The sequence below is a fragment of the Amblyomma americanum genome, chromosome 2 (assembly GCF_052857255.1).
Source record: "Amblyomma americanum isolate KBUSLIRL-KWMA chromosome 2, ASM5285725v1, whole genome shotgun sequence".
NCBI lineage: Eukaryota > Metazoa > Arthropoda > Arachnida > Ixodida > Ixodidae > Amblyomma > Amblyomma americanum.
Genome location: NC_135498.1, coordinates 152,305,497 through 152,328,582, shown reverse-complemented (window position 1 = coordinate 152,328,582; position 23,086 = coordinate 152,305,497). Strand labels below are relative to the sequence as shown.

The window sequence follows — 23,086 nt, the reverse complement described above, 5'->3', positions numbered from 1 at the left end:
AAAAGTGGGTGGTTGTAGCAATTGTACGCAGTACGAAAGAACTTAGCTCCAAACCAGAAGACCGAGAGGCTGTTGTCTTCGGTCTGTACAAGTTTGTTTATTGGGACAGTCGAAATACGCCTAGCGCATTCAGCGCCCCACCATCCCTTTAAAGAAAGGCAAAAGTAAAAGGTTCCAATATCGAACACCACCGGGGTAAGCGAAATCCTCTCCCGCATATTGCGACCACGCAAGTGCATTTCTTCGTCTCTATCATGGTATCAGTTTTATCAACATAGTAGTGGGGCAGAAAGAATATATCTTTATGCCCCACTAGAGGGGCATAAAGATATCCTCTTTAACAATGGCTCAGCACTCCATATTTATTCAACACGGATCATGCCCAGCTGACGGGTTTCTCTCAAACCCTGTATTTCACAGCTAATTTATTTTATTATAACGCGACAGCGTGTACAGCTCGTTTGGTCAAAAAGCCGTCGCTTTATTTGTAGTCGGCACCGCGTGTCGGAAATAATTGAGGGCTGCGTAAAAAATAGTGTCATAGTAATTTTTCATTGTAGAGATTGATTATTGATCGGTGCGTGATAGGCGATGACTAGTTAATGAAATCACTCTATTTAATTGATCAAAAAAAAATGAAAAAGAGGGCGCTCAAAGGTGTAAAATGCCCAGAATCAAACGCCAATGCTTGACTGTAACTATTAAGAAAGTGTATGGCTTGTACTTGGCCAACAATGAATTGAAACAATTGAAAAGCCGAAAGTGTCGCATTAGCATCAGCTGACACACCAAACGGCGTTTTCTAAGACGTCAACTCATAAGCCCAGCATTGGAGACCTCCAACGTTTTAATCACTCTACTAAGTTATCAGTTTTATCAACTGAGCCGCTTTGCTGAGATGCGTGTAAAAGCTTAACCCTTTGTTAAATCCGCTTTAGGGAAACCTGCCACTTAATGGAGTTCGTGTGCTATTTGTTTCTATCAATTATTCAACAAATAACTAGATAAAAGCTGTGCCAAATGTAACCTGCTTTGATGCAACATCATCGCAAGATATTCTTGCATGCAAAAAACGTTATACAAGTAAATAGAGAAAATATAAAGATAAATAAACGTTTAAAATACATAAGCGTCAAAGTAATGCAAAGTATCAATGCGCATAATTACCCACGTACCATACATGAAATTTTCAGGCTTAATGGCTTACCTAATTTTACCTATGTTTAGCTAATAGTTATTTTTTCTGTTGTGTGTGTTTTTATCTTGGGTGAGGGAACAAACGCGGCTTAATGGCATCTTAGAAGAAATTAAGAGGAAGAAACCGGCTTGGGCAAAGTCTGTATTGCGAAGGCAAGTTAACCGCTGGTCCTTGAGGGTAACAGAGTTGGTGCCAAGAGAAGGGAAGCGTAGCAGGGGGCGCGTGAAAGTTAGGAGGGAAGATGTGGTTAAGAAGTTAGCGGGGTTACGGTGACCGAATATGCCAAAGGACAGGGTTCACTAGAGAGACATGGGAGAGGTCTTTGCCCTGCTGTTGGCGTAGTCAGACTGATAATGATGATGTTGCTCATCCCAGTGATTTAGAAAGTCGATAGTGCAGTGTTGTTTTACGGCACAAAAGTCAAGATGCAAAAGAAATAAGCTATAGTTGGTATAGTTCACTCCAATACCCCTGGACTTTTCACTTCCACATATTTAGATCTAGAAAACACCTCTGTGGTTTTCCCAGGTGATCGGCCACGAGATAATGCACGGCTACGACGTGGAAGGGTCACGCTATGATGAAAACAATGAGGTGCGGCCCTGGGGTACGAACAAGTCAATGGAAATCTTTGTGAAGAATACTCTTTGCCTTCGCGAGTCGCACAAGGTTGCTGTAAGTGAATGTTCCTTCACTGTGGCTTGGGCTCGCATGCAAATTGTACACAAAGTAGCTGCCATCAAGACGGGCAGCTGTTTCCTGCATGCGTTAACAAGTGCTGCGTTATCTTCGTTCAGGCACGCTAAATATAGAAAAACTTGGAGTACAACTCAAGCGCACCCAGTACATACTCCTTTGTTACAAATGAACTTCACCTTGTTTGCTTTAATTTGGTTTATAGGGTTTAACAGCCGAAAGCGAGTAGAGCTCTCAGTTACGCCATATTGGAGAGCGCCAGGTAATTTAGACCACCTGGAGGTCTTCAGCGTGCCTTAACGTCGCACTGTACACTGGCCTCTAGAATGTCACCTCCATCGAAATGAGACCATCGCTGCCGGGCTCCAACCCGCATCTTTAGGTTATAAACCAAGCACGTTAAGCGCTACCGTTCTACCTCTAAGAATTCCCCTGAGCACTGAACCAATGCGTAGTGCCATTTAAACAGCAGCGCAGTGGAGAAGGCAATAGAATCTAGCGGTATAACTGCCAAAACAAAGGCCATTCCCCGATTTTATGGTGTGTTTGCTCTAGGTTCTATTTTTTTCGTCGACATGTTACATAGCGCTAAATGCTTGGATCAACTACCAAGATGCTTTGATGGCGCGTTTGGCGGTGCCATTCATATACGAAGGTTGCACGGTATTCGTGCGGGCTTCAGGTTTTAGAGCGGGATAAGAAGATAAAACACCAATTTTAACCCTTTGAGGCTCTGTGTAAAAAAGTGTACACACTGCGAACACGCAGATTTCTCTCACACTGTGCTCTGTCTGGGATTAATTTCTTCACTTCAGGAGAACTTAGCGTCCTTCATCTTGCAAAGAGAGTGAGTGTTATAGAAGCCAGTGAAATCAGGAATAATTTTTGTCTGAACAGTGAGCTTGGAGCCAGTCCTCGGAGGATTTTGTTGCTGCCAGATTATGGTGCGGAGGAAGGAGGAACTTTGCGCCGTATGCTCGCACATGCTGAGCGATAAACGGACATGATTTTCATTGATAGATTGATTGATTGAATGATTGATTGAATGAATAAATGCATGAATGAATGAATGATGCAGACAGGAGGAGGACTGCCAGCAATTTTAATTTTTAAAGGGGCTCCGAAAGGGGCTCTAATAAAGTTGCAGTATGCCTGGGATGTTAAAGCACGCCGCTTCACGAATAATGTCCAGGAACAATTTTTTAATGCGCTTTGTAGAAATAGAGTTATCTGTAGTCAAAATTTGATTTTCAGCGTCTTCGTGCCTTCCCCTCTCTCGTCACATTTTGCACGCTGGAAGGTCGGCGCTCCTCCGCCGGCCCCTCCTCCGGGGGGCCCCTCCTGACCCGCCAGAGTTACGCGGCTTATTGGCCGTCGCTGTGGCAGCTTCCTGACGTCTGAAAGAATCTAACCAATAGCCATCTCTCAACATGTATACGTAGATGTGAGTGACGGAGGAAGGTGTGAGCATAAAAAAGTCGCCGGGAAGGGCTCGCAAATTTTCGCGCGTGATCGTGGGTCCTCTGCTGCGTGTGGAAGTGTATTATTTGCCCAGGTTTCCATGACAACACAATGTAATGATTGAGCGAGTTGATGTCCTCTCCTCGGAAGGTGCTTCAGAGCCTCTTTAATGCCAAAAACACGCCATAGCTGTTATTGCTCTCACTTTCTTTTTCGGAATGTTTTGCGTCGTGTGCATCTTGAAAACCAAACGTATTTCACGATGCCTAGGATCTTTATTCATTTAATACTGAAGTTTTGTTATGAAAGCTTGATACTGTACAAAATATTGTACATGTTTAAATAGCTACCAACAGGTGTTTATTATTGAAAAACTAAAAAACTTCCTTTCTTGATGTTTCGGCTTCCTGCTTAGGCTGGAAACAATGCTTTGAATCTGGATGATACATGGCCCCTTCAATAGTTAAGTAATGAGGACACTTTTAAAAGGCAATGTAACTGAGAAAATTCAATTTCTCAGATTTTCATTCATCAAATTGTCGATGAATTCCACAATGAATTTCAACAAAAATTACGTTCCATATTAACATCGTTACAAAAATAGTGAAAATTTTAACCCCCGCGCATAACGCGAGACCGAAAGAAAGTTTTCGAGGCAAATAAAAACCCAGTGTTTCAGAATATTAGTTATTCTTTCTTGGTAGCTTATCAGTTTAGACTTATAAGAAACGGTTCTTATAATAGATGTCTATTTTCTGTATTAACCAAAACGCTTACAAAACAAACGCAACACGCATAGAACTCATTTGACAGTCATGTCAATTTTCCCAAACTGAAAGTATCATTTGTATAATAATAATAATAATAATAATAATAATAATAATAATAATAATAATAATAATAATAATAATAATAATAATAATAATAATAATAATAATAATAATAATAATAATAATCAATCAATCTTTATTTTTTCGGTGCCCAGGAACAACCCAAAGGTCTTGGTGCTGGTACACCATTCACACGCACAAAATGTACATTTATTTCACTACAAAGGAAGACACTCAGGGGAGGTAATGCAGCAGTCAAGGCGATAGAAAAAAAAGACATAAACTAGGCGCGACAGCAAGCATGAAACAAAAAAGCGAGAACAAGAAAACAGCGAGAACAGCGGTAAATGAAAACAGCTAGAACAGGCAACAGACATATAAATAACTAATAAAACAATAAACAAAGAGAATGAACACAAGAACAACCGATAACAACTAAGTACAGCATATATCAAAATACAAACAAGAATAAAGCCAATACCAATATGAACGAATAAGAGATCTCTGAAATACAAGCTAGAAATACAATCATACACCATAAAAAATGTAATTAGTGAACGCGTTACAGACAATCAGGCGTGATTACACAGTATTAAAAAAATAATATTAATGAAAACAAGTACACGTGATGTACAATTAAGGAGAGAAAAAACAATATAATACCGGTGCAAACGCACAAGTGTAGTAAAGACAAAATGCATGAAAGGGGAAGTTATGAGAAAAAGAGTGCTCAAAGTGGAACGTCACGGACATCCAATATAAAGGAAGGGAGAGAATTTTCGAATATATCTAGGTGAGGACAAAGAGAATTAAACAACTTCTGCATTCTGTCCAGAGGGGAGAGGGAGTGCAGGAGCGCAGAAACTTGGAATGGTCTGAATTCCCTTATGCTCTTTCGCGGTACACGCAAAAGGATACGCGCTAGGAGCTGAGGGCATAGAATGTGACCATGAAGAAGTTTATACAAGAAAATTATATCTGCCCTCACGCGACGGCAGCTAAGAGAAGGAAGCTGCAGTGAGTTACTCCGTCTGGGACAAGAGCTGGAAGTTTTGCAAGAAAACCGATGTTGAAATATGCGTAAAAACTTGTGCTGAACTCTGTCGATTTTTTCACAGTTCGACTGGCAAGTGCCGTTCCAAACGACAGACGCATAGTCCAAAAGCGGCAAGCATATGGAGAGGTAGAGCTTTAAGAAAGGAAGTGGGGATCGAAACTCTCTCGAAAGCCTGCAGATGAAGCCGAGGGTAAGCATAGCCCGTATAGCAATGCGTTTTGTATGAGAGGAGAAGCTGAGGCTACGGTCGAAAGTACGCCGAGGTCATTAATTTCATCAACCCTGGGCAGCGGCCTACCATTCACAGAATAAGAGTAGAGAAGACTGTGCGTTTTACGCGTAAATGAGACAACCTTGGTTTTAGATGAATTGAGAGTGAGCCCATTCTTCAAGCACCAATCAGAGAAGGCGGATATGTCAGATTGCAATGACAAGCAATCGTGAAGAGTATGTATTGCCTTGAACATTTTTATATCGTCCGCATAAAGGAGAAATGAGGAGTTTTTGACCACGGAGGAAACGTCATTGATAAAAACAGAGAACAGAAGCGGGCCTAATACCGAGCCCTGAGGAACTCCGCTGGTTGGAGTGTAAACAAATGAGGTCTGTCCATTTACACTGACAAAGCAGGACCGATCAAGAAGATAGTTGCGTAGGAGGGCTACAATTGAAACGTCGATCTCAAACAGCAGAAGCTTATGAAGAAGTAATGAGTGAGTAACGACGTCGAAAGCTTTGCTCAAATCACAGTACACAGCGTCTACCTGACTCCTCTGAAGGACTTCAGCTGATGTATACGTCATAAAAGTCACAAGGTTAGTTGAAGTAGAACGACCTTTTATGAAACCATGCTGATTATGAATGATTACATTTTTGAGGTGGAAGGAAAGTACTTTGCGCAAAGCTAATTCAAAAAGCTTAGAGGTTGCACAAAGAAGAGAAATGGGGCGGTAGTTCGAAACATCAGATTTGTTTCCTGATTTGAAGACAGGGAAAACACGCGCCGTTTTCCACACGCGGGGAAAGGCAGAATTTTTTAAACAGTTATTAAATATCGTGGTTAAAACAGGGACGAAGGTACTATTGAAGGCTTTTATTATGGCGGCTGGAATGCCATCAGGTCCAGGGGATAAAGATGGTTTCAAACACTTAAGACTCTCACTTACTAACTTCTCGTCGAGCAGAACGGAATTATGTGCGCCAGCTGGAAGGCACACGGAGTCGAAAAGTGGAGATTTGTACACGGAGGAAAAGTGTTGAGCAAAGCCGTCAGCGACGTTCCGAATTTCATTCCCATGAGAGTCAACTAAGTGAATATGACTATCAGATTTATTCGAGCGTTTGCGAACGTATCTCCAGAATTCAGTAGGACGATTAGAGGCACTATTCTCTAAATATTCAAGATAGGACTCATGATCACGCTTGTACAGGCGTTTGCAAAGGGAACGCAAGCGGCGAAATTCATCTGCCCATGTATCCAGCCCAGGGCGTTTCGCTTTATGGTGGGCCCGCTCCTTAAGTTTCAGCGCTGTTCTAAGTTCCTTGGAAAACCAGAACGGAAACTTGCTACGAGTAGGAGTGCGCACAGGTATGTACTGGCGCATACCATTGAGAACTATTTCAGCGAAGCGACTGACTTGTTCGTCAACATCGCTGATTTCGTTTAAGACGGACCAGTCGACAGAAGAGAAAAAACCGAAGAGACCAACATAGTCGCCAAGTGCATAAGCGAAACGGGGGGAAATCCCCTCACGATTTGAATTAGCAGAAGGTGGGACAGAAACCGAAGCCGTTATTAGAATTGGAGGATGAAATTTGTCACAGCGAGTAAGTGAGATGTCAGATGTCGAGACACGAACATTTTCAAAATTAGATAAACAAATGTCAAGAACATTACCACAACAGTTTTCAATTAAATTGTGTTGCTGCAAGGTGTTAAAAGCTATGAAATCTAAAAGCCGGTTGCACTTACTAACTACATAATGATTGTTGTGTGAATATGTAAAGGTATTCCAGTTAATACCTGGAGTATTAAAATCCCCTAAAATGAGGAGTTTGTGCTTGCTATGAGAAGTGATAACATATTCAATAGAATGTAGTACATCATCGTAGGCAGGAGGAGGCAGATTAGGGGAAATATAGAAAGCTGCCAATAAGAGTTTTTGATGTCGAGTTAAAGTTAGCTCTAACCAGACAGATTCTTCGATGGTTTCCAGGTCGGAACGCCGAACGCACTGCACTGAACTGTCAATAGCAATGAGCACTCCTCCTCCCTTTTGTTTAGAAGCTGATTCAGGGCGGTCACTTCGAAAAACAGAATAGTTATTAGGAAAGAAGTCACCTGAGTTAACTTCGCTAGACAGCCAGGTCTCAGTAATTACAACAGCCGAATAACAAGAGGCTAAAACATTGGAAAAAAATACAGGTCCCTTAGTCCCTTAGTAATAATAATAATAATAATAATAATAATAATAATAATAATAATAATAATAATAATAATAATAATAATAATAATAATAATAATAATAATAATAATAATAATAATAATAATAATAATAATAATAATAATAATATTAATAATAATAATTTTTTATTTTCTCATTCCAATACAAATGCGGGCCTGCCAAAGCCTTAGAAGGCTTGAGTGGCAGCGCCCGGCAGCAGACGGCACAAAACTCAAGCACCGAGCACACAAACAAAAACAAAAAAGGGGGGGGGGGGTTGAGAAAACTAAAATGAATTCGAAAAGTGCGGACGCAAAAATGCACACTAACAGAGAGAAAACAAACAAAGAAAACGAAGAAAAATGTAAAATCATAGTATCAAAACAGAATGCTGGAGCTAAGAACGTAGTTTGTCAAGGCAAGCTTTCACTATTTTTTTGGAGTTAGCAGGAAACATTTCTTTAGGTAACCGGTTGAGAACAGACGGAACACAATGTTTTCGCAGACGCTGGCCGTACCGGGTTCGCAATCTAGGCACCAGAAAACGATCACGAGTTCGCAGACCTTTGACCGGAATAAATGGTGTACAAAAATCGCTTGTCCAAATATGCTTAAAAGCTACTGATTAAGAAAAAAGGTGAGAGAAGTCAGGCATGTGTAATAGTTAAAAAACGCTACTACCTTCATTTCGCGCCTTACCATATAAAACTGATTTAAGGACAAATTGCAGTATGCCGTTGACCTTCTTTCGCCAAAGGGTGGAACAGAAATAAAAGCTGCAAATACCATAACGTAACACACTGTAGGCTAAGGCGTATACAATTTGCTTGCGTACAAACATAGGGCAAAGGGTCTTAATAGAGTGCATCAAACAAGCAATTTTCCGAAGCTGAGAACAGACGAAACACAGATGGGTACTGCAAGACATGTCGGAATCAAAGCATACGCCTAAGTATTTGACCGTTGACACAGGTATAATTAAAGGGCATTTGCATGGGGCACAATTTGGTCTGTGCAAACGAATAGACACATCATTAGGAATTCTATTTAAATAATTGTAAAAAAATACTAATTGAGTTTTTTTACTGTTAACATTAATTAAGTTATTGCTGAACCATTCCATAACCAGCTCGCTGTCGTGTTGGATGAGAGATAATGCCGCCTTAATGTCATATGTCTAGCAACTAAATGTGTATCATCAGCATATTGAAAAACACGGCACAGTTTACATAGAGAGCTCCAGTCATTGACATATAAATTAAACAAAATAGGGACAAGTATAGATCCTTGAGGAACGCCGGATTCAATCTGCAGCAGGCCACTTCTAAATTTACCTACTGCAACGAGTTTTGAACGATTGGATAGATAGTGAACAAGAAGAGATAGAAAAGGACCCCTAAACCCATAACTGTGGAGTTTACCTGCCAACACAACATGATTAACTGTGTCAAACGCCTTGGACACATCCAAAAATAAAGCAACAGGCAAACTCCTTTTCTTCAGTGCAGCTGTTTAGAAGATCACATAGTTCATCAAGCGCGTTCAGCGTACCACAACCCTTAATAAACCCGAACTGATTGCCAGAGAATACGTCATGAGCTTCAAGAAAACTGGCCATCACCGTCGCAATGTGTTTTTTCTAAAACAAGCGCAATGCATGGTCGGATCGAAATACCACGATAATTTTCAACTTTATTTTTTACTCCATTCTTATAGATAGGGATAACCACCGCCTTCTTCAAGCCCTCAGGTGCAATTTGGGTGGCGATTATACCGTTGATAATCGCGTGCAGATCATGCTTTATTCGTTCAAAATTTCTGAAAAGTGTGTCGACTGAGATACCGTCCCACCCTGGAGACTTTCGTCTGCTGAAGCCAGAAAGAATGCAACGTAGATCGTCTTCAGTGCAAGGTGGCAGAAATGCTGATTCAAGAACATATTGCATGCTGCGAGATGGTAGACTGGGAACTTTTGAATGCACAGCCAGGCCAGGAGCCGAAAAAAAGGCATTGAACTCATCAGCAAGTGTCAGAGATAATTCCCCAAAGTTACGGGAAATGGAATCAGCTACATTACTAGGGGCACAGCCTCGTAAGCGATTAACAACATCCCAGGACTTAGCTGGCTTCCCTTTCGACGCCACAAACCTTGCTTGGAAATACTGACGTCTTTTTGATAGGAGTAATGCATTAGCCCTGTTGCGGGCTGCACTGTACAGTGCCCTCAAATGAGTGTTCTTAAGCGAACGTTTACAACGGGCCCAAGCCATTTCCCTTTCTGCAATAGCCGATAAAACGTCGTTGTTAATCCACGGAAGACCAGACTTTCTTTGCTTTATGATTATAGTTTTTTACACGACTCCATCAAAAGCGTAAAGGTTCCAACAAATGAATCGTAAAGCGCGCTTTCAGAAGTGCGAATTAGGGACAGATCCCAGTCGTATTTTTCCAGTACGGAGTCAAGTCGAAGTCTGTCAATGACTTCGATTGTTTCCAATTTATCTTGCTTCATAGCCCTTAACCCAGCTTGTGGAAAAACACGACAGCCAACAAAGAAATGGTCCGACATTTTTTGTTCTATGATAAATGAACAGGATTCATTGTGTTCAAGGCGAACGTTCACGTGGTCAAGGCATGACGATACTAATTTACTACCAAACATTTCAACACGTGTGGGAAGGTTGGTTGTGGCATCAAGGCCGGCATCGGCAAGAGTGTTTAAGTAATCGACAACCAATTGTTTTTTAGTTTTTAGAAGGTCAATATTGATGTCACCAAACATACAAATACGACCCTGTGGAAGGTCAGTCCTGCTCAGCTCTTCGATGAAATAGGCAATATTTTGCTTCGGTGGACGATAAACAGCAATCACAGTTATGTCAAAATGTCCCTTGTGAATACAGACAGCTAATGATTCCGCAGTAGTGAAAGAAATAGAAGTAGTTGTCGAAACCCAACTGTCCTTGACAAAAATCGCTATACCGCCCCCTAGCCCAGAGTCACGAGTGAAGAAAAAGCTAGAGTATCCCAAAATTGAAAATTGCTGCGAATGGTATAACACGTGCACTAGACATTCTGAAGCACATTGGTCCGTACAGAAAGAAAGCTTGCCCAAGATTAGACCAACAGCGAATCTGGAATTTTTCGCTTCAATCCACTGATGCTGCAAACAGAGAAGAAAAAACTGACGGTCGATTCACGTAGGTAAACCAAATGCGAATTAAGTGCGCTAAAATTTCGTTTTCGCTTCGGTTCCGATTTTCGGATACATTGTTCACGGATGGCAGTTGTTCGAATTGTGATAATGGGTGATTGTCCATATATGCGAAATTGGTAATTTTCTACTTTACATGCATAGATTCCTTGGAGTCCTCACATTGCTCTTGTCGCACTGGTGCAACGGTTAACCGCGGCACAACTGCGCGCAGTGGTATGAAGGCTCCCAGAGATCTTTGAATGTGGAGTCGAGAGTAATCAATTCCGTAAATATGAGCATTAGCCCATTAACTGCCTTAGCAAAAACTAATACGTATGGAATATACGGCGAGATAATTAGAATATATTGTAAACATATTTTGTATTCGTGAATGCACTAAAAATATGCCGGAAATAGTTGCCTGAAATTGTATGATTCAGATTTGAAATATATTCTTAAAATTTTCCAAAAATACGTCGCTTAAAGCATGCTTCGAGCTCCTTTCAAATACGTGAAAAATTATCTATGCGGTTTTAGTATCTTGTGAATTTATACAAAGTATACTTTCGTAAATATAAAATTAATTTGTCTCAAGTATGCTTCAAGTTTAACAAAGGAACAGTCCATTTAAACATAAGTGAAGGACAGTTTTAGCAGCCGTAGACCAATCCAGTGCTCAAAATCGCGTTTCGGAAAATTGCCTTTGCATGTTCGCAATGTATTTAATGTTCACTTTCGCAAATACGACATTAATTCGTTCAAAGTATACTAAAATTACAACGAATGAGCTGTCCGTGTAAACATAATTGCAGTACACTGCAAGCTGCCGTTGAACAACCTGGTGCGGGAAATCCCGTTTCGGGAAATGACATGTTGGCAATATATTTAAAGGGTGCTTTCGTAAATAGGATATCATTTCCTTGAAAGTATATTTCAAATCTAACGTATGAGCTGTCGGCGTAAACATATTTGAAGAACGCAATTAACTGCCGTAATACAATCTAGTGCTTGAAATCGCATTTCGGAAAATCGCATTTGCATGTTGGTAATGTGTTTAAGGTGTGTTTTTGTAAATACGAAATTAATTCGTCCAAAGTATACTTCAATTCTAAAGAATGAGCTGTCCGCGTAAACATATTTTCAGCACACTGCAAGCTGCCGTTGAACAACCTGGTGCTGGAAATCGCATTTCGGGAAATCGCATTTGCACGTTGGCAATGCATTGAAAGTGTGCTGTCGTAAATACGAAATTAATTCGTCCAAAGTATCCTTCAATTCTAACGACTGAGCTGTCCGCGTAAACATATTTGCAGCACACTGCAAGCTGCCGTTGAACAACCTGGTGCTGGAAATCGCGTTTCGGGAAATTAAATGTTGGCAATGCATTTAAAGGGTGCTTTCGTAAATACGAAATAATTCTTCCAAAGTCCACTTCAATTCTAATAATGGGGCAGTCCGCGTCAGCATATATGCAGCACACTTCAAGCTGGCGTAGAAACACCTAGTGCTCGAAATCACGCTTCCGGGAACAGTGAAAACTCTCCATTTTCTGTCGTCCATGCGTTTATGGTAGCTTCTAGCAGGAAGGCACTCGCCACTTATTTAAATTACGTGTGGACAGCATGATAGCATTATACCAGCAACGGCGCCACGCGACCTTCGGGCCCAAACATGCTAGCGAAAAGGACCACGACTGGCAGAGCCCACCGGCTCCTTTAGACGCCATGCATTTTTTGGTTGACAATTCGACTCTTGACCGATGCCTGGCGCAAGTTACGACCAGAAATTCGGTTCTAGATGGACCGCAGATTTAAAAACCACCACTCCGACACTTGTGCAACATTTTGGGGACCCACAGTTATTGCGAAAAAAGTGCCTCATCGGTCAAGATAATGTCTCTCCTCTCGGGGGCATATATAAGCCAAGCCAAGTATAACGATTGTTGAAGCAGTTCCTGTTTGATGGCGTCACTTTCCCTCGGCATTTGGTGTGTGGCGATATCTTTCCCGTTCAGGTCCTGTCAGGTGACCTTCCACTGTCATACACTTTTTGATGACAGCGCATTTCCTCTGGGATTGTCTGCCCTAAAGTTCGTGGGGGGGCCCCAGGTAGCTGACCCCGGGTTAGGTTCTCCTGTCTCCGGCGGTCGGAGCCCGCTGCGTTTGGTGGGTGGTAGGGCATCCCGTGTGCGGGGCTGCACCATTGAGCAATCTTGGCGTCTTCCTTGTCCTGGTCAGGAACGCCTGTAATGGATTCGAGATGTATGATGGATCAGAGCAAAAAAACTCGCTGTCCCTATTCCCATCCCAATACCCATTTCACCCATCCTCTCCGCTACGTCGCAAGGGAGACCAGGGTTGTCTCCCCAGACCTGCTCCCCCAGCGGTGGGTAGCTATGTAGCTTTCTACCCCACCCCCCTCATTTTTTTTATTTTCTCCACCTACGGGTGGTAAAATTATATGATTGCCTTATGGCATTTTCATTTATCTTCAGATTGGATTAAGCTTGTTGTACTTTAGTGGTACAGGCAGGGACTTATTATTTTTCAATCTTTTTAGGTTGTCCCAACCTGACGAATGTCGCCTGATGCTTGTAACCAGTTCATTGATTACTTCTGTTGACAACATTGAACAGTATTATCCGGTGAATGCGATTAGTACACCTTTTTTACGCCGTGCCGAAGTAAATAGATTTTTTTATGTATTATTTGTATATTTTCAGTTTACAGTTCATGTATTTCATGTATATTTTAGTATAACTCTAATGTATTCCTTGTATATTTTTAGTACATATTTAATGCATTATTGTACATTTAAAGTATATTTTCAAGGCGTAATAAATGCACTAAGCGGACAGAATATGCATTTTTGATGCATTTGTAAGAATGTTCAAAATATTACTCGTAGGATGCTTAGAAATCATTCGTATTACAATTTAAGCATAGAAACAACAAATGCAAAGTTAATATGAATTTAATACAATGTGTTCAATAATAATAATATTTCGTTTTGGGGGAAAGGAAATGGCACAGTATCTGTCTCATATATCGTTGGACATCTGAACCGCACCGTAAGGGAAGGGATAAAGGAGGGATTTAAAGAAGAAAGGAAGAGAGAGGTGCCGTAGTGGAGGGCTCCGGAATCATTTTGACCACCTGGGGATCTTTAACGTGAGCTGACATCGAACAGCACACGGGCGCCTTACCGTTTTTCCTCCATAAAAACGCAGCCGCCGCTATCGGGTTCTAACCCGGGAATAACATGTGTTCGAAATGCATTTTTAGCACATCCTTTTTTAGCTAAGAGCTGTACCGTTTCATACCCTCATCTGGGAGCTTAAGTGTCTCCTCCGATTTTATTTCTTGCCTTTCTATAAAACTCCTATAACTGCTGCCATATAATTTACATTTCAGCCGCCGCGGTGGCTGAGCGGTTATGGCGCTCGGCTGCCGGCCCGAAAGACGCGGGTTCGCTCCCGGCCGCGGCGGTCGAATTTCAATGGAGGCGAAATTCTAGAGGCCCATGTACTGTGCGATGTCAGTGCACGTTAAAGAACCCCAGGTGGTCGAAATTTCCGGAGCCCTTCACTACGGCGTCTCTCATAGCCTGAGTTGCTTTGGAACGTTAAACCCCTATATAAACCAAATCATTTACATTTCATGTGACTGAATAGCGCAACACTTGAACTACTTCGAATACATGACATTTCAAGCCAGCAATAGCCTTGGCCCTGGTTGTGAAATGAAAGCCCACATGAAAACCTTTGTTTTTCACGTGCATTGTTTAGATGACGACCAGATATGGTGCCCTTCTTAGATTCTTATGTGTCTGAACCGACATCCAGTTTTTTAAACCGTTCTTCCGTTTTTAATCACACAAGTTTTTTGTGACGGGCAACAAAGCCCAGCATTGTGAAAGCCTGGTGTGCTATTCATTTGTGTGAGCGCGGTGCACAGCAAATGAATGAAGGGCGCCGTGTTCTGCCGCTCATTACATGTGTACGCACCGCCACCTCCGCTTCTGGCCAGTACTCTGCGCACTCCCTATGGCGAGCAATTGCTCTACCCTTTAAGGTGTTTATTTTCCGTTGACCATTTCGCGTCCGTTCGGTCCCCTGTCAGTGCTCATTCAGGTATACCCGCGGCTTTCAAGCTCTCCATTGGCTGAAATTGCACGCAATATGCAGCCAATGGTGAGGTGCATCGCCGGGCTATATCAACAGCAGGCGACCAGACCTGAGCAATGTCGGCCATTGGCTGCGATATGCAGCTTATGGGTTCGTCCGGTTGCCAACCGCAACATGAGCGGGTCGCTTGCCAAAGATGCTTAAAAGCCGCGGATATACCTAGGCAGCACAACAGCATTCGACGAACGCCGGGCGTTCGTTGGCACAAACTGGCATGAATGGCGGTCCTGCATTGGCCTTTAGGCAAAGCGCTACCACTCTGACACATTGGCCGCACTTTAAGGCCAGTTTTGGTCCAACGTTTTGCCGATCGAGAGGCCAACGCAGGCCTGGCGTTCCCGCCGAAACATAGTCTAGTAAAGGTTTTGGACTGGATTTCCAGCTTTCGAACACTTGCATCCAGGTTTCAAACACTGGTATCTAGCTTTCGAGCAGTGGCGCATCCAGCTTTCAAAAATTGATATCCACCTTTCAAATATTGGTATCCTGCTTTCGGACAGTCGCACATGCAACATACCCCCCTGGGCAATGACCGGCGCTGTGAATGTACCCTTCTTGATAGCAAATATTCATAAACGAGGGGGGCAAATAATTCAGGAAAAAGACCCGGTTATTGCACCTAGTTACAAGCATCAAGCTTCTAGCGCAGGCAGGATGGTTTGCGCTAACCACCAGCCATAGTGTTGAGTAATGAAAAGGAGGGCCCCAAAGCATGGTGGTTGAGGTTGTGGAAAAATCATTTATTTTCAAGTTTGCTGCGTACCGATGATTCAGGTAGCACAACGGAGCTCGGCAAGCTGCTTTGGCACGGCTGACATACAAAGTGCGTTACGGAGCAGTCCTCCAGTAAACTGATCAGTTATATCGGAAGTAATCGTGGCACTCTTCTTCTAAGAGTACTGGTGCAGTGCATTCAAAGAAATTCCCCGTCAAGCTCTTGCATGATGACCTCACTTGCGTTGAGCCTGCAAAGAGATGCATGATGTCATGATGAGCCTAATTAATGTACGTCACAGGACAAAAACAGAAATGATTAAGTAACAACGAATTTTGTGGGGTACAGTCCGCGTGAAGACACTCGCGACACATTCTGCAGAATAATTTGCAATTTATGCGTAAGAACTAATAACACATTAGTTGCGCAAAGTGAAAATTAATTTACTAAATTTGGCTTGTACCAAATGATTTATCTTCAGTTTAAAGCGCAATGTCGCACCCTCAGTAAACATATTCAATGCGACAAAACTAAATTAATGTGATACTGAAAGCAAATTAATGCATTATTTTGTTTTAATATCATAACTATGTATCTCTCTATTGCGAGCTCATTTATTATTCAAATACAGATGCATAGGTTGTAGAATCTCCTCCGCACGGATGTCAAAACATTTTTTAACAAGGTTTTTTTTGGATGGGTTAAAAATACGGATTATGCCTTTTCGCGAAATACGCTGAACGCAAAACACGCAAGGCACCTTTGTTTTTTTCTTAAAATCAAGCAGTTTATCTTAGTAGCTTCAAGTCCATGTAGCATAGGATGCGAAACTCTGAATTGAAAACCTCACAAAAACACCTGTTTGACAGTCCACAGTAACGCCTTTTTTTTTTTTTCATTGAGATATAACTTGGGCAAAAGTTTTAAACAGAAATTTCGGCTTTTCCGTCTTGCCTGCAAGCGTGGAAGCCAAAGAGAAACCCTATAGAAGTTTTAAGGCGGGCTCGCACCTTCGAGTCGAGAGGTCGCGCGAGAAGTTCAAATTGATTTGCTACGCTCCCTCCTCGCTTTCCGAGTGCTTCGGAAGCTGTGTCTAATCGCCCAAAGCCGGTCGCGCGACGTTTGCGACTCGCCTTTGGAAACCCGAGTTTACACATATGCTTACCGACAGGTCTGCAGTGGACGACTAAGCGGTTCTGATTCCTATCGCGCACAAGCGGTATATAAAAATGGTATTAACGAATGCATCAGATGTCTGCTCACATGAACAGAGCCGGATAAAGAAAAATGGGGGCCCTGGGCAACTGCGCATGCAGGCCTCCTTTCCCTATACTGACACCCCCCCCCCCCCCTTTTCACCTGCTACGCTACTGGAAATATGCCATGTTTCGTTTTAATTCCACCAAATAAAAAAGAACGAAGTTCGATCAACGGGATTATTATTATTGTTATTATTATTATAAGGAAAACAACAAAACTTGCTTGAAACGCGTGCTGTTGTAAACACCAACACATATGTTCCCTTTGTGATTAATCTGCATTCTTTTTTCAGCAAAAGCTTGGCTTTAAGAAAAAGTTTAGTGCACTCAAGACGAACAAGAACGTAGAAAAGACAACACAGCTCTGGTGTCGATCCTTTCGAAGCTAGGCTTTGTTTGCATCACTAAGTTTAATCCCGCGAGGAGACGCATGATTGTATCCAAAACATTATTAAAATTCAAGCATCAGACTTCAGTAATCGCTGTACACGTTACGCTATAAATATGCAATAGATATGTACAATACTTAAGGCAATACAAACACCATAAAAATGCTCTAAAATACAGATGAAAATTACCAAATGTAATGGCAAAACATCATTCGAAAATATTTTCGTTAAAGGTAAGACAAGCAAGAACGACACCAAATAAGCGTGGCACTATCAAAAGCAACAAAAATACAGTTCTTTATAAGCACGCTAAATATCACAAGAAAAACAAACAAGAAACGAACAACAAAGATTTGCATACCTTTAATTACACGGCTCAGCGTTTCATTGGCAACGTGGAGGCTTGGAGGCGACACAGCGAACTTATTGGAACTCTTCATGTAACAATCCTCTTTTAAAATGGCATCTTTCGCGCCTTCGCTTTGGCGAAATCAGATATAGTCTGTTCGAACGATAGATCGCGGAGGAGGTCACTTTCAATAGACATGATAGCAAGCGAGTTCACCTTGTCGTGAAGGAGGCTCGAACGAAGGCGATTTTTTATCAGCGACCACTTTGAAAACGATCGTTCGGTCTCACAGTTTGCCACGGGTATGCTTAATTGCATTCGCAAAGCAATAGAAAGGTTTGAAAACACACCAATAAACTTCCTTTCGTGCACCAACTTCATTTTTCCAAGGGAACTCGTGTCCTGGCACACAGACTAACGCAAACTGAACGATTTCGGCAGAAAATGGTGCCTCCACATCATTTTGTAGGTTTTCACCAACTTCTCAGCCTGCTGTTCTAGAGAGGCCTCGCTCCCAACTTCTGTCAGCAATTTTGAGAATCCGAACCTTTCGCAGAGTTCAGTGTGGGCAGCCTTTCGCACTCGCAAAGCAGAGCCTAGGCTGTCAAGTACAACATTGTAGGTCTCTACGATAAACTTTTTTCTACCTTGTAGCGCACTATCGCTTTTTCGGTCCGGGTGCTTACTCAAAATGATGCGTTTTTCCTCATCCTGATAACATTGATTGGTACTTAGCATGCGTGCTCTCTCTTCGAAGGTATTAAAGAGAGGTCGCAAAGAATTAACAAAGCCTTCTAGAGAGCTCAGCAGGTCTAAAGAAGTTGAAATGTCTAGGCCTGGTTTCTGAAGTGCTACGCTCGTTTTGTCAAAGCGCTCCAAGATTTAACTCCAGAAAATCGGCATGAATGCAGCCTCTAGTTTTGATGTTTTCTTGACGAGAGAGTGCGCTTCGTTCATGGTGTCACCGTTTTCTTCCTCGTTCTTTGATATAGCTTCAAGGCAACACAATACTGCACTAAAATTTTCCAGAATGGCCTTACATGATTCAGCGTGTCTTGACCACCTGGTCTCAGAGACTTTTCAAAACAAGCTGCTGGCCAGTTCCACCCATGCTGTCCAAAAGATACCTCCGTCGCTTAGGTGAGGAAGCAAAGAACACATACAGTCTCTGAATTACAATGAAAAATTCGACTGCCTCAAGGCAACTGTCAACGCTACACGCGCCAACTAAGTTCAGTGAATGACCAGCACACGGGACGTAGACTGCCAATTCGTTCAGGTGTTTGATTTGAGCTTGCAGTCCTTTGTATTTTCCTGACATATTACTCGCATTATCATAAGCGTGGCCCCTGCAATCATCAGTTGAGATGCCATTGGTGGTCAAGAGAGACATCATGGTATCGAAAATATACAAGCCGGTATGCTATTCAACTGGAACAAATCCAAGAAAGCGTTCGTACGCTTTCCCATTTAAATAGTATCGTAAAACAGCTGACAGCTGATCAACATGAGTAATGTCTGGAGTCGAATCAACAATTAAGAAGTATTTTGCGCCTGTCACTTCGTCAACGAGATTTTCCTTGACAGCAGTGGCATATGCTCGATAAATTCATCACAAATGGTTTTTGACAGATGCGATGGGTGACCTTTTCCTTTGTTCCCGTAGCGTTTGATGTGCTCCTCGAGAAAGGGATCGAACTTGACAATGGCCTCAAGCTCTCCCATATAATTGGCATTTCTCGCTGAACCAAAAATCTCCTCACATCCCCTAAACCCTAGGTTGCGCTCAATGACAAGATGCTTAACCAGCTTCTTATCAATTGTGCTGCTCGAGTTAGAGCGGGCGAGCCATGCTGCCACGCAGTTCCGGTGCTGGACGCTATTCTCTTGTGTGCAAACCATTTCTTCTGCTCTTTTCCAATCAGAAAAGCCGTGCGTGGTGAAAGCACTAGGGTTGCATGAAATCGAAAATAGTTTGCACATGAAACAGTAAACGGAACCTTTGGACTCCAAGTACATTAACCAGTGTCGCTCGTACGCTTCCCCATGTACAGCCTTTCGCACGAAAAGATGAGGTGACGTATAGCGTTTCTGAGTTTTGTATTGCCTTTTGGAAGACGGAAAATTTTCTGCCCGATTTTGAAAATACAAAGGCCCTTCCTAAAGGCATACACTCCGAAAGCTGTCAGTAATTACATCCGGCCACTTAGCAGGGCCACTTCGGAGAATCTCGCAACGTACCTCTTGCAGCGGGGGTGTCTGTATTTCTCTGTTGCCGCAACGAGAAGCCGTCTCATTCGTCCTCTCGAGGCACATTTTGTGGGTGGGAACATGGTTATTTGAAACCAACTAACAGGAAACAACTAAGTCTTTTCTTGGAGTGTTATTTCCTGGCGCTCGTCAGTAGAAGGAGGCTCATCGGGGAGATTTGGCACCTGTTGATCAGCAGTAGTAGAAATCTGGCGTGGCGGACCGGACACTTGGAGCTCTGTGGCAGGGACCCGGCCGAGAAGCATAGACGTTGCTGACTCAGGAATAGGACAGGGCCCGGTTAGCGTCGGGTGCCCAGAAATATGGATGACCGAGGTTGGCACGGTTTCCACAGGATCCAGACAACCAAGGTGAGTAAAACCTTGCTTCTTCCCAGGAAACCGTGCTGATAGAGTTGGCAAGTCCTCCCTGGAAGCGCAGTCGGTACTATTGGGAATTTGACAAGGACTCTGGGTAGAGCGATCATGCTGCTCCGCGGAAGCTGCATTTAGCAGGTACTTTGCCATCTTTGGTAGCTTCTTTTCACGCTCTCCTCTTTCTAACTTCTCCTTTCGTTTACACACACCCCTCTGATGCTTCCGACCGGGCATTTTCGCATGAATAGCTGCTAATTGTTGACCGCACCGGGCACTTCGTCAGTCCGACGCGACCGCAGGTGTCCAACGGTGGCCGTCCCGAAGACTGGCGCACGCTGCCTGGATGGTCCGTGGCTGGCCGAGAGTAGTGCGTTCCACGGGGGCTCCTAAGCGGGCGGGCTTATGCAAGCTTAACCGGCGGCTCGGGGCTGAATCGCAGCCCGCGATCAACTTCCTTTCATAGACACGCGCCGCGTCTGTCTGTTGCTAGCGCCAAAGCATGCGTTCACATACGCAGAGTTCCTTGTACAAATTCTCTTCTTCTCCCGTTCCGGTCTCGTCTTCCTATTGGCTAGGAGCAATCGTCTGTTCTGGGAGGTTCACGACTTCTCTTTCGCCCCGTCGACGCCGAGCGCGAGAACGAAGGGGAGAGGGCGACTCCTAGCACGGGCAAAGTTACGCTCCCTCCGTCGCCTCTGAGTCATCTTTTTCTACTTCTTTCTGGAAAGTTCGGCGGCCAGTCTGACCTACTTTTTCAGTCGAGCCCGCGCGAGGGTGCGCCGCCACTAGGCAGGAATGGGCCCTGGAGAGAGGCCTTTGTGTCCAGCTCTCCAACTTCCCCCTTCGCTCTTCCACAACCCTAGCCCGAACAGTGAACATTCCATGCCCCACGGCACGCGGACAAAAGCACGTGTGACGTCTTCTTTCCTTTCCTGCCTAGACTCTGCCATCAGACTCATCATCATCTGCTATCGGACTCATACTCCCCCGCCCAAAAACTACCACGCTAAAGAAAAGTCGAATGGGAGGCACTGTTGGGTACTGCAGCACATCCTTTCTGTAAGAAGGACAGCGGCGGAACTATTTGAGAGGTGGAGGGCGGCGTGGTGGATACGAGGGGAAAGGGAGATTTGGGTCCTTATCCCACATTACATGTTTTAGGTGTTTCCCCCTTGTCCCTCCTCTCCAGACAGCACTGGAGAGACGGACTGACAGGAAACCACGAAAACTCTTCCAAGCAAACGCACCTCGCTTCGTAATAGAGCCCCGCCGGGGTTGCGGGGGATTCCTGTTTTTGCAGCTCGGCAAGATCTCCCCAAACGATGAGGCTAAACGCATGCTATTACATTAGGCGGGGGGCCCCGTCTGCTCGTTCTGGTTTTCTCGCTTCATAGATGTCGCTCGAAGTTCCTTTGCCTATGGTTCCATATAATAAGCAGGTTAGAATAAATGGGCCCCCTTCTCCTACCGTCCGAGGTGAGGCCCTGGGCTGCAGCCCCCTTAGCCCCCCCCCCCTTCCCGCCCTTAATCCAGCGCTGCAGATGAATTCGAATTCGGTGTTAAACAAAGTAGTGAAAGTTTGGTGAATTCATCTCACTAAAGACGAAAAATGAAGTTCTTACCATTCGGGCAGATTTGTATTGCGCACGACGTCAAGTCAGACAGTTCGCAATGAGAGTAGGTACAGAGAAGTCGTCCTCTTGCTTTTTCTCGTTCTCATTATCTGCCCGAAAAAATATAGTCCATGTTGTCAAAGCATTTACTCCCACAGCCACGTTCACTTCCTAACGTATCTCAAGATAAAAGCATTGTAGTACTTACAAATAATATCTTGCAGGCCAGGGTACTGAACCGCGTCGGAGCTCTCATAACGTATAAGATGTGGCTTTTCTCTTCCACAGACTACGAACAGTGCCGGCTCAAGTGTGCATGCTTTTTTGTCGCGCTGGTTGTGCTGCAGGGCGCCACAGTGCTGGAGGGAGGGGAGTCATTACCCTTTACACAGCTTTTGTGGCCGCGAGAAAAAGTTTATAGCTGTGGTCAGAATTATTCCTGAGCCTTCCATTGCGGCACCTCTTCCTTTATTATCTCAGTGCCTCATTTACCCTTCCCTTGCGGCGCGGCTCAGGTGTCCGTCGAGATGTGAGACAGACACTGCGCTATTTCCTTTCCCCAACAAACAGTTTAATTATAATAATTGGTTTTTGGGGAAAGGAAATGGCGCGCATGTCTCATATATCGTTGGACACCTGAACCGCGCCGTAAGGGAAGGGATAAAGGGGAGCGAGTGACAGAAGAAATGAAGGAAGAGGTGCCGTAGTGGAGGGCTCCGGAATAATTTCGACCACCTGGGTATCTTTAACGTGCCCCGCCGCGGTGGCTCAGTGGTTAGGGCGCTCGACTACTGATCCGGAGTTCCCGGGTTCGAACCCGACCGCGGCGGCTGCGTTTTTATGGAGGAAAAACGTTAAGGCGCCCGTGTGCTGTGCGATGTCAGTGCACGTTAAGGATCCCCAGGTGGTCGAAATTATTCCGGAGCCCTCCACTACGGCACCTATTCTTCCTTTCTTCTTTCACTCCCTCCTTTATCCCTTCCCTTACGGCGTGGTTCAGGTGTCCAAAGATATATGAGACAGATACTGCGCCATTTCCTTTCCCCCCCAAAAAAACAATTATTAT

At 43.6% G+C, this 23,086-nt stretch overlaps 1 protein-coding gene across 1 annotated transcript in view; it reads left to right on the top strand.

Moving 5' to 3' along the window:
• The window catches only part of LOC144120159 (neprilysin-2-like), a 114,801-nt gene that overhangs the window by 76,311 nt on the left and 15,404 nt on the right, over positions 1-23,086 (top strand). Inside the window, exon 8 of the mRNA XM_077652587.1 lies at positions 1,727-1,873. Within this exon, the coding sequence (XP_077508713.1) occupies positions 1,727-1,873 (147 nt within the window). The remainder of the gene's footprint in view (positions 1-1,726; positions 1,874-23,086) is intronic.